This window comes from Phaethon lepturus, unplaced genomic scaffold (genome assembly GCF_000687285.1).
Source record: "Phaethon lepturus isolate BGI_N335 unplaced genomic scaffold, ASM68728v1 scaffold4928, whole genome shotgun sequence".
Lineage (NCBI taxonomy): Eukaryota > Metazoa > Chordata > Aves > Phaethontiformes > Phaethontidae > Phaethon > Phaethon lepturus.
The window spans coordinates 63,947-76,810 of NW_010558140.1; the positions used below are offsets into that span (position 1 = coordinate 63,947).

General features: G+C 39.2%; 1 protein-coding gene across 1 annotated transcript in view; it reads left to right on the plus strand.

Annotated features, from left to right (window-relative positions):
• The window catches only part of PARG (poly (ADP-ribose) glycohydrolase), a 67,624-nt gene extending 61,137 nt beyond the window's left edge, over positions 1-6,487 (plus strand). Inside the window, exons 15-17 of the mRNA XM_010292944.1 lie at positions 91-196; positions 5,118-5,246; positions 6,003-6,487. Of these exons, the coding sequence (XP_010291246.1) occupies positions 91-196; positions 5,118-5,246; positions 6,003-6,169 (402 nt within the window). The 3' untranslated portion in view covers positions 6,170-6,487. The remainder of the gene's footprint in view (positions 1-90; positions 197-5,117; positions 5,247-6,002) is intronic.
• The last annotated feature ends 6,377 nt before the right edge of the window (positions 6,488-12,864 follow it).

Consider the following 12,864-nt stretch of genomic DNA (forward strand, 5'->3'; position numbering starts at 1 on the left):
CAATACTGATTATTGTTATCATCTTACTGTTTGAAAATAACACACCAGATTGCCTGTCAGCTTCATCTTCTGACTCTTGTCTGCCTGCAGGCCTACTGTGGCTTCTGTCGACCCAATGTTCCACCTCAACATCTCTCTGCAATAGCCACAGGAAATTGGGGGTGTGGTGCCTTTGGAGGGGACTCCAGATTAAAAGGTAAATTGTAGGAATTCATTAATGTCCAAATGAATCAAATAACTTAGATTTTGATTCTTGGCCTTGGAGATTTTGTTGTTGTTGTTGTTCAAGTACACTTTTTGGTTTTATTCATATTAATATATTTTAGCCAAGAATTGGAGTAATAGTTGAACTCTCCATAGAACTGGTTCATTAGCTTTGGTCTTTAGGCTATCAGTAATGTGGCCTTAAACAATAAAAATGCATGCTGCTTTTATATACAATTTTCAGTTTAAATTTTGAGGTAAGTATGTGATGGTGAAATGCCGGTTTTACAAGGGCCTGTAGCATCATCAAAAGCACGGACACGCAATAGTAGTTCACAACAAAACATGTTCATTGCAGTTTTCAGACATATAAATCAGTTGACTTTTCTGGAGCAGTCTTTTTAGATTATGCCTAAAATTTGTATCTTTGAAAAGCTGTTTAAAGTACCTGGTAATTTGCAAGGCTTCACAAACTTGCTGGCAATGCTTAATGTTTAGTATCGCTCCTTAATACATTGCTGTATGCCAGAGAGGTTTCCAGGCACTCAGACATGCTGCTTTCTTTCCTGATTTGCCAGCGATATCGCTCACTTTCTCAGGTTCTTTTATTTTTTTTATTAGAGTATTTATAATGCAGCAGATATCACATGCTTACATTCATTTAAGACTTTTTCCCATCAAGTCAAGAACTGATGGATCCTGACGTTTAAGTTGATGTCCTGATTCATATAGTTCTAAGTAGAAATTTACATTTTTGTTGTTTTCAGACGTTTGGAGAGTATTTCAAGTTTGCTTTTCTGAACAGCTTTAGGTAGTTACTTTGAGACAAACAATCTTCAGGCTACCAGCTTCATTAGTCTTCTTTCTTAATGTGTTTTATTCATTGAGCATCTTTTTTTTTTCTTTCTCAATGCTTATTGATTTCCTGACAGTTGTTTTTTGATTTCCATTAGATAAAATGGGCTGCCAAGTGCAGATCATCAATATTAGAAGTAGTATTTACTACAGGATCTGATCATACTTGATTATGATTATGTTAGGAAGGTTTAACAAATGCTTTGATTTGCATAAGGCCTCCTCTTGGATCTGAACTGTGATATCCCATGTCTATTTTTTTTTTAATGTATGTGTTTCTGATAAGAATATGGCTCATCTGATCTAAACCGTAATTTGTTTGACACTGGATGTAACTTTCAGAATAGGGATTGCTCACTGCAATGCTTTACTTCCTCTCCCCATTGGTCAGAGCTCAAAACTGAGACATCCTGACAAAGACCACCAGTGCTGAGTCCGTTTGGTGAGGTAGCCCATAAGAGAAGTCTTTGATGTAGACAAAGAAATAAACCATGAGATATGGTGCTTTGTAACTTGGATATGAACTCTGGGTAGAACAAGAGCATGTAAAGACTTAACTTTCTCAGTTTTATTTTAACTTTAGTTTGAGCTTTCATTTATGTAACTTTTCCTCTGGCTTTGGCTTAACCTTATTTTTTTTCCAAAGTCTGCGAGGATTAACACTTAACAGCAAGTTACAGCACTGCTGCTGTTATGAAAAATTCATCTAAATCTATGTGTGTACTCTCAAGTCTTCTGTTCTTTTGGCACACCTTACATAAGACAGACATTAATTTAACTTGCACTTAAGTTACTCTTTTTGTAAACTCAGCCTAATTTCTTAGTTGACTCTGAAAAATCCATACTTAATAAAGAGAATTGAATGATAGTGATGTGCTGTTGGATATGGAGATAGTTGTTCAGTATGTGACATTTTTCTCTGAGCTGATGCTGACTAGAAATAAGGTGGCGTCATTTTTTTAAAAAACTATGAGCTATGAAAAGAGTACAGTAGGTTATCATCTGTGTTTTTGTCAGAATGGAGTTGCATTTGATGTGTGATACCCACATGAAGTCTTTTCTAGTTCACAGATACTCCCTGCACACTCATAAGTGCTAAAGGTGTTTCTCCCTTTTGTTCTAAAATGCTGCATAAGATTCTTCAGAACTGCAAATTCTTTCAATGGTTTCACTTCATTATAAGCAAATGTCTTACACTGGAGAATAATATTTTACACTTTGTAGAGTCATAAATTTTTCATTTCAGAATATGTTTTAGAAAACTCTGATATTATCAGTATCACAGTTTCACTGAACCCGAATAAATAGCTGTTGTTGACTGTACAGGCTTGACAGGGTAGCGCAATGGCACAGAAAATAGTTCTCATAGTTGCTTTTTAATTTAATGTTCTTAAATATACACCCTTGTCCTTCCAACAGTAGTATCTGGATCCGTAACAGAGACTTCAGAACCACCAAAGTATTTGATGTAATTGGAAATAACTGGATAAGTGCCATACTGCATTATGATATTTTATCATTATTTTTTTCTAGTCATGAATTAAAGGAACATGATTGTGTATAAAATACAGTTTCACTCAAGGTCACAGATGATGGGAAAACTGAAGGTTTCTTAAGAGAGGGAAGGGCTTTATAAATTAAAGACCTGGTACATAAACAAGACAGATTCCAGCTAAGTTAGGGATATTTCCACAAAATTTTTAGTGTGAACTGAAGACTTTCAATATTGGGAAAAAGTATGTTTATGTAATTGTGAGAAGTTGGAAGATCTTGTCTTGCTTTTCAAACCAGAGGATACTTGAACAATTACTAGCTGCAGGGGCTCAGTGCAACTGTCTGAAGATTGGAAAAGTCTTGTTTTATTGAAAACAATAACATCCTTTCCCCTGCATGAAAGGGACTGAACATGTAGGGCCTGTGAGGATAGCTGGATCCTTGGAGGGATTTGCATTCTGCTTCTACCACCATCGCTGGGTGGTAGAAGAAGATATGTCAGCACAGGTGCTCCTTCAGGTGTGAGTCCAGAAGAGTTAAATGAGATCATATCAGCTGGGTGCAAGGGGCAAGAGAGGCCAAATCCCTGCAGTCCCCTGTACTGCAGGCTCTATTGCTCTTCCTGTGATGCTCCTTTCTGTATCAGTAGCATGGAAATTTCACATGATATTGTATATCGTTAATGCCCAGAAGATTGTGAAGCCTGATTATTGACAGAAATGTTGACCCTCATTTCATAAGATTAATAGCGATTCAAAATAAACAGCAGGATATTTTTAATATCTCCTGTAAAGTGTTTGGAATTAATAATAAGATTCATTCTGTTCTGTTCCCCTATGCAAGCTAGTTTATTAGACCCTTTAAAAGCTGAACTACTGAAGCTTTACCAAATCCACAGCTGGTTCAGTAGTTTAATTAAAATATCATTCCCAGATTGAGATTAATTTCACATGTGAATCATGTAATTTATAATTTTAGCTATGGGTTTACAGGAGTGGTTCTTTTATTAAAGAACGCAGTATTTTATTAGGCCTCAGTTTAAAGATGTGGAAGATTCTTGAGCTGAGCTATGAACAGCTTTCTATTTAGTTTCCACTAGCAGGTGGTGATGCAGTACGTACACTGTTTTATTTAAAATTAATCTTTACAAAGACAATATCAATCACATTTTAATTAACTCTACTGGGCAGAAAAGAATTAATATCAGAACCACACCCATAGGCTCTAAACAAGACAAGCCGTGATAGATTAGTTGCTGGGGTCTTTTATTTGGACTGTTGTAACGTTACCTGAAATGAACGTCTGACTGATTGCACGCGTCCGTAACACTCCAACCTTGCAGTACTGGTTGGTGAAAAAGCTGTGCTCTTGTAATAGTTTGGTGCTACCTAAAAGGGTCCTGGTTTTTCCTCTCCGCTTCCCTGTTCTTGGCTGTATGGTCTGGTGCCCTCCCTTGCGTCAGCTCTGGCTCTTAGCAAACCCTTCACTCAGCCAATTCAACTGCTAATCTAGCAGAAAACATTTAGCTTTTATGTTTTTGTCGTATAACTTTTCTGCCAGGTTGGTGAATGGAACTGGCTCAGTGAGATGTCTGATGAGTACCCGAGAGCTGCCGAAAAGTCAGGAGGTGGGTGAGAAGGGAAACAATGTAGGTGGACCAGAGCCACTCTCTCCAGTTGCAGTGGGTCATTAGCTTGGCTTAGCTGGCCCATTGATCAATACCCCAGAGGATTTCTTAGGATGAATCTTCAAAAATCTGTTTCCAAGATAGGAAGCGTTCTTCTTTTCCATGTAGTAAAACAAAGTCTGTCTCTTTTGTAATGCTAGCCACTGACAGAACTTGGGATGCAGCTTGGTCCAGTGAGTTTGACATAAAGCTGGAAATTAAATAACCTGAATTGCATTCCTGGCATTGCCACCTGCTTTTTATAGGTCAGAATGAGCCATCACATTTCATGCTGCATACTTCTATTATAGGTAAAATGGACATTGTGCAGCTAGAGGCTGCGGAACTCTAGATCTCCTCTGGGGAGCTAAAAGTTGGGTCAGCTCCTGCTGTGTGTGGCTTACCTAGTGAAAGGGCTGGCTCCTTTCCTTCTGAAGGCTGGCTAGGATGGAAGTTGCGATGTGCTAATGGAGGCTTTTTACCCCACTATTTGTGACTCAAATGCAAGCAGCTTAAACCAGGATGTAAGGTGGTGCTCTGTCTTTTTACGCTGTCGCACATGTTTATTGGATAATTAACGGCTGCTTGCTGCTTTGGGGGAGGACATGGACCAAAAAACCCCTTTGATTTTTAAGCGCATTGTTCATCTGGCAAGTAAGGGTGGTTGTCACTTGTGACTCCAGCAGAATACTTCAACACTCTGAGCTGCAGTGCCCAGCATTGTTTACTTTGTATTAAAAGTGGAAGTAATACATATCTGCCCATTGTTCAGATTGTTTTGCAGCATTCACCTGGAGATGCGTGGTGTAATTATTTGCTGTAAACTTAGGTTGCGTTTTTCCCTTCAGCAAATTGTTTTATCCTGTATTCATGTGTGCAATCTTTTTTGTTGTTTCAGCCTTAATACAGATATTGGCAGCTGCTGAGGCTGGACGTGATGTTGTTTATTTTACCTTTGGAGATGTGGAGCTGATGCGGGATATTTACAGCATGCACACTTTTCTCTGTGAGAAGGGCCAAACTATTGGTGAGCATAAAGAAACCTTTTCATGCAGCAGAGACTTAAGCATCTCTATAAGTGGAAATTGTCCAATAAAGAATTATTGTCATGAAGTCCTGCATACAAGCAAATGCCTCTCAATTTATTTGCACCTGTTTCCAGAGAGAGGAACTCTTCTGATTCAGGGTCAACGGCACAGTGTTAGAAGGCTTCTAGGATCCTTTTGTAACCTACTTGAGAGTTCCACTCCAAAATTTGGAAAACATAGGCACATGTGGTAGACAGTTTGCAAAATTTTTTAATGTAACTCAAAATGCTTTGAAAAGGGAAAATCTGCTTATGCATTCCTGATATAGACTTGTCTTACAGTGGTTCTGTCTTGATCCTGCAAGATGGGTTGGTGCTCAGATGTGTTATCCAGCAGCAATACAAGAAAAGCAGTGTATCCATCGCCCCACTGTAACTGTTGAGTCTCTAATTCCTGGGACAGAAGCACAAAGCTAGATAACCAGCAAAGCCTGTAAGCAATACATATGCAAGCCTAACATTCGGAAAGCTTGTGCAGGAAGCTCAGCAGAAAGTTGAGGGAGCCCAGCCTATGCTCTGAACAAACTTGGAAACAGTCATGTTTCCCCTTAGGCACTTCTTTCACCGCTCATTTAAAGAGACGTTCCTAGCCACTATCGCAGTGTGAGTGTGCATTTCTAGTCTTCAGTTGCAATCATACATTCTTCATATGACATGACCTTATGTATTTTTTAATTATTTCTTTTTATTTTTAAGGGGACATTTATAGGCTGTTACTGAGATATTACAATGAAGAATGCAGAAGCTGTTCTACTTCAGGACCAGATGTCAAGCTGTACTCTTTCATATACAGCACCATTGAGTCCTATGCAGATTCTAATGATGATGATGATGATGAAAAAGGATTGTGCTTTGAGGATTAAAATAAATGTATTTGATCAGAATATTGTTCATCTCCTCCCACTGGTATATTGTGTGAATTGCTGGGTATAATGTATGAATTAGCTTAAATTAATATATATTGAATACTTTGGTAGCTATGTGTAACACCCAAACACAAAAAACACCTTTGAGAGATGAGATTTTTTTGTTTGATGGTTTCATACATGAAAACCTTGTTCATGTGTGTACAGGAAAGATTTCTCTGGTAAATCTGGTTTGCATTGTACCTTGTGAAGCAGGATATTTTGGTACACATTTGTATTTCAGTCGAGAGAGCTGAAAGACTTCAGAAGATTTCTCGGTACTCCTTTGCCTTTATTTTTCAGAGATCTTATGTAGATTTCTCATGTAAGCTTAGTGATGGAGTACAGGCAGCCATGTGACTCCTGGGATGATTTTAGAGAGAAGCATTGTCATGATCATTCTTACTGAAAATTGTAATAACTTGATTACCTCCTTAAGACAGCCACGGTAACTTCATTGTTCTTACCAACTTTTTGATTCATTTAACTTAAAATGTCCTGGGTTTAATCTATTTTTTTAATAAATGGTTAAAAATTGAAATATCCTGGAAGAGCTATAAAACATTTCACAACTGCATTGTCTTTATCGAATCAGACATAAAAGTTAGCATGAAGAAGTAGAGAAAAAACGAAGTATGGGAGGGTGGGAAAATGAGAAATGTGACCAAAACTAGAAGCTGAGGGAAACATTTTCAGATGAAACTCTTCAATACCATTTTGGTGGTGCTATCTGTAACAACATTGAACAAGGTCTTAGACATGTTAGTATATTTGAAGTTTCTCAAGGCTCACTGTTGTTGGCGATACCATTTGAATTAAGGACTGCTAGCTGTGTTTATATTGCCGTATCAGTTCTCCATTATCACAATATGCATATCTGTGAGTATAAGATCCTCATGGGATAACGTGAGTGAGGAAATGGAAATCACTTGCATATCAGTGGGAGGAATGTCTGCAGGCTACAGATAAGAACATGAGGAACTCCTTGTTAGGAGTTTGTGCCTGTGTCTTTAGGCATGGGAGTGGTAATGACGAAGAGAGGGCAAAAGGTGTAAAAACTGTGCTATTACTATCTCTGTGAATACCAAATTAGTGTTGCCGTAGTACATTGATAGTTTACACAAAACTGCAGATACATCTGTGATAAAACTTTTCCGGGTCTATGTACAGGGCCAATCCAGTGAAACATTTGTCTGTTAGTAGATTAAACACAGTTTAAGTTTAAGCCCAAATTGCTAAGTTTAGCCTCTTCTGTGTTAGATTTTCTGGTCTGTCATGGTTGCTATTACCCGTTCAGCAATATGAAAACCGTAGCAGGAAATGTAGTGAGCTGAGGCTCTAGTAGCCACAAATCCTTTCCAGTAATGTCAGATAAAACCTTTCCAAGCCTGAAACAATGTGGTAATTAAATGCTGGAAGCTGTTGGCAGTCTGGCTTACAATAAAGCTCTTGCTGCTTGAGCTGCTCTGGTGGAAGCAGTAACAAAGAGCTTGGGTCATTTATAAACACCTTCAGGGTGCTGCATCTTTGCTAAGTGGGCAGCTTGGAAGGTGACATACATGGCAGGTGAAGGGTTTCTTCCTCTTCTTCCCACCAGCTGTAGTTTTCTCCACCCCCATCCATTATAAGGAGAAGATTTGGGATAGCATTGCAGGCCCCTTTCTGTCTTTGCAACTTGTGTCCTCAGAGTTCGCAGAAATCTCTTCTCCTGTTCCTGGTGTTTCAGTGTTGGCTCAGACTTGGCGATAGGAATAACAGTGGTTTATAACAAGCTTTTACTTGGGTGGTTAGGTTTAACTATGATAGTGCTTCTAGATGCATTGCTGGTGATAGATTAACCCTGTTAATTAAGTGATGGAAAATTGGTGCTATCTGCCAAACCTTCTTCACCTTATTACTCAGGATTTCCTATAGAGAACGTGAACAGAATTGGTTCCTAAACAACTGGAAGAAAACAGCAAAAAGCTTTAGGTCGCTAGATACGACCTCCCTTTTATTGTAAATAAATACATCTTTATTAGTGCAATATCAGTTTTCATTGCAAGGGGAAGGGATTTGTCAGGCATGAAAAATGTACCAAAATAAGATGGCATAAAATTCTACTTCCACTCTAGAAAGAGAAAAATATATTTAACTTTGGAAAGATTCTCTGAAGATCATATTATAGGGTATCCAGTTAAGAGAGTTTTTGCAGTGTCAGGTGATTCCAGGATAATCCTATTTTGTGCAGTCTGTATTTTTACTGATAACTGAGAATTTTCTAGGATGGGGAAGAATGCCTTTTATTTGAGATCATTCTTTAGGACATGTTTACTATACTTACTTTTTTTTGTCCCTATGAAATATGGTTGTATGGACAGGAGAAAAGGAAAATAACTCATTTTCTGTTTAATGTGTCATCTGAATAAGAGTGATATATCCTGCATTCTGCTGTGTCCCTGATCTCATAAAGGGCAATGGTGTAAGAACACTTCGGATATGATTTTGATTGCAGACAGGCTGAAGATTATCTTTTTTTTGTTGTTGTTTTGGGGTGGGTTTTTTTAAAGCAAAATAACCCGGAGTTAATGAAGTAACAATGGTGTTACATTCCCGTGACTTTCTAATTCAATGAAGAGCTAAACTGCCCGGAATGCTGCATGCGGAAGCAGGAATTTTGCAAAACGTGTTCTGCATCTGTCTGTCTTTTTCCCTCCACCCACCATTCTCCATTTACAAACTACCTGACAGGTTTTCTTTAGCTAGAGACGCCCTTTGGTTCTCTGTTGGAAGTGGCGTGAAATGGAGCTGCCGATGATCTCTTCGTGCTTCAGTTTCGCTCTCCTAGAAACTGTTTATGGAGTATTCTGGTTTTTGGGGTTTTTATTACTTTAGGGATGTTTGCTTATATGATTTAAAATAAAAATAAACTTCCTACCCAAAACTTTTGTTTTATATTTTTTAGCAGCTAAATTGAATGCTTAATACGAAACAACAGGCAGTCACGTAGATTGCAATGTTGCCTCATAGTCAAGTGTGGTGTCGGAGCACTTCTGTTGTTTTACAGCTCTTGCACCTAAATTCCTCAGTTTTGAGGTGTTCTTATCTAATGATGAGTACCCATTACTGTATATATTAATTTATAAACTGCTGAAGTGTTCCTGACATTCTTCTAAATTTACAGTTTATGCACCATTATATTATATTAATTTTTCTGGACCTGTATGCTAATGTTTACATGATTTTGTAGGAATACGATTAAAAAATTCTGACTGAAGCAATATTGTGTGCTTTGTCTCGTGATATACCTTCCAGGACCGAGAGATTCCAGCGCATTTGAATGTATGTGGCACGACACTAAAGATACTTCTAGTAGTGGATTTAATAACTCAAGTATTTTGACACATAAGATATAGCTAAGCAATTTGTTGTTACTGTGTAATAGTGCAGCAGTTGCTCCCACCTGTGTAGCAATGTAACAAGGAAGTAGTGACTGTAGATCGGAAAAGTGTTGGCATGAGTGTGAGATTTCATGTGCGTCTATGGTCACGTGAAGACGTCTGAATGTTAATCCCCAATTTGCTTTTGGCAAGCAAGGAAGCGTTTGATTGTTCTTTAAACTTCATGAAGGAAATATAGCTAACTAAAAGTGAATAAAACCGTGAGAAGATAGAAATAATGAACATGTTGCATAAATGTTTGCATAGTTTGCAAAAGCGGGACTGACATCCTCAAATGAAAAGATTTAGAACTGTTTTCAAAGACCTTCTTTTAAACCAGCAAGAAATAATTTTTTAGAATTATACAAAGTTCGGATAAAATATAATTTCTGATTTCTTCTAAGGTTTTAGATGTAGCTGGGCTTACTAAATTTTGCAGCGTTAACGGTCTGTGGTCGAGAGCAGAAACTGTAACACCACCATCGACCTGCAGGCGCGTCCGCCGAGGCAGGGAGCAGCAGCGTGGTGGTGGCTGTGCCGGGGTCCCTGGTGCAACATGTGCTCTGGCGTGCGCCACGCGCTACTGCTCAGCTCATCCTCGAGCGTGGTTTGTTGTTCCTGGTTTTAGATTTAATTCTTCTCATGTAAATGGCCAAAACGATGCCATTCTCTACACAAGGCGTTTGGCTGAGTGTTGGATAATCTGGAGATGACGGACTTCTTGATGGCGTAGAGAAGAGTTGATGCCCATCATGATGCGCCTTGTAAATCCCGGGTGACGGGGAAGCAGGAGAAGGTGCTCCCACTGCTGTGGCAGTTGGGGGAGCAGCTGCCAGTCTCTCCTGTCCTAAGCTGTCACTCATCTAACTGTAATCGGCAAACACCCTCAGGAATACGCTTTATTAATTCTTACAGGCAACCGGAGCCTGTGGAGATAACTCCTTAGGGATAAAGCACAACTGCAAGGGCTGCCTCCCCATGGACCTTTCCCATTTTTCTCCATTGCAAACCATTGGCTTCCCACCTACGTCAGTACTCAGATAGAGGAGTCTCAGACAACTGAATTTCACAACTTTTGATGTTTACATTCCAAACAGCCTGCATCCACTCAGCCCAAGCAGCTTTCTATGACAGGACAGACAGACGGATGTCAGGCTTTGGGGTACCAAAAGCTGTTAGAAACTCTGTAAGGTTCACTGATGTATTTGTGTATTAGTGCAGGGTGATGCAGTATTTGCTCTGGATGGATGATGGTTTTTTTCTGTTTTCTTTAAATCTGTAAAAAGTCTCCTTTTACCATTTCGTGGTTCGTTTTTGACAAGAGTGAGAACATCCATAAAATCACAGAAGCTGCAAGATGCTACAGCTGCCTGAAGTTGTTGGGGTTTTTTAACTAAGAATTGAGTATTTATGATCTTGTTTTGTGCTGTGTTTCATGCTCGTTTATCATTGCTTAAGTGAGCGTGACCTGGAAGCTGCATAGGAGGTATCTGTCACTGATAACTCCATTACAGCAACACCATCAATTTCTGCTTAACTGAGCTGTCAGATGGGGTTACGTTGCGCGGTTCTGGTAAGCGGCGCTGGGTACACGGTTAAGGGAAGGGCTGGTACGTCCCCAGCCCTCTTGATAATATTGTGGTACGCTGTTCGGGTGTTTGCGGATATGCGTACACTGTGCTCTCTGGCTAGTTGGTACGTATATTCCAGAACCTTAAAGAAGGTGTCACAAACAGGGAGTGCAGGTCGTTAATACGTAGTTAATACATAGTTAATCAGCTGTAAATCTACCAAGCAGAGGACAGCGAGTGCAACCTGCGCACCACAGAGAGAGAGACTGTGCTATCTTTACAGTCTGGCTGGGCTGGCTGGCATCCACAGTTCACACACCTCAGCCTTTACAGTCTAGATCATATGGAAGATGGATTGCACCAAAAATCCTTTCCATAGCTTATCTGCCTAACAGCAGCAAGAAAGAGGTGTTTGTGTTTTGTTTTGAATGGTAAACTGAACGGGAAATGTTAAAAATGGGAGACTTGTTGCCCATTTTTTTTCCTTTTTGAGTATCTAAGAGGGTCACTCTGGTGTTCAAGTTTTCAGAGCAATGGAATACAACGAGGGGCTTTCTTCATTGTGTGTAAAATGGTAAAAGCATGCCTGATTAGGTAAAGATTACTGAAAAGCCCCAACTCCTCTTTCTGCCTGAGTGGTAAATGTTGGTTTGTTTAAATCTCCTCTTGGAGAATTCAGGTAACATGCAGGTAACTACCTACCCACCCTGTACAGAACTTCCCACAGGAGCTTTGTCTATCCTGTTCTCAGTTATATTCACTTGGAAGGCCCAGTTCAGTGACGGCTTTTTTTTTTTGTTGTTGTTCTTTAAAGAGATGTCTTCTGCAACTGCTTGGAATTCTTATACCTACTATAGCTGTTTCCTTTTGCAATTAATATTATCAAAGTGAGACTCTGCACAGATAAAAACTGCATTCACTAAATAGGAAGGGAGAAAAAAAAACCAACAGTGGAGCAGATTTGTTTTAAAGTCCGTGTTTAAAGTTACCAAGAAACAGAATGTAATGCCACACAAGATGGTACGAGTTTGGATGCAAGTCATACATATATGTGTTAGCATTTAATCACTGTCCCTGCACAAATGCTGAACTTCCATTCCAAAGGCTATTTTTGTAGGAAGGCAGTTATGGCAAATTATAAACTGTTTGTTTTAATGTCTCCTTATGTTGCCACTTTTTAATATGTCTGACCTTAGCTAAGGGTTAAAGACATTAATTGTATTTTTTGCCTGGAAGTACAATGTTTGCTAGCTTTTGTGTAAACTGTAATTTACATTAGGAACAATCTCCGGAGTGTGTGAGAAATTAAAGCCCTCTAAGTCTTGGCTGGATGTGCTCTGGAATGGCTATGGAGCACCTGACATCTCCTTTTCAGGGTGGAGAAGTGCGTTAAGAGGCAAAAGGGGAAAGCTGCAAACTCAAAGCCAGTGTTTTCACTGTTCTTTTACACTCGCTTCATGGAGATAGATAGAAAACTGTGTTGATTGTTGGGGGACAGTTACATTTATTCTCAGAAGTAGCTAATAGTACCTGTTAAAAACAAAAAACAAAACAGGAAAAAGAAGGCAGAATCAGGGGTAAACTTCAGTGTTTCCAGATTTGTTAAAGTTGAGTCTGCTGTAGTCATGCCTAGGTCCTCTCAGCAATTATTATCAAGGCGAGT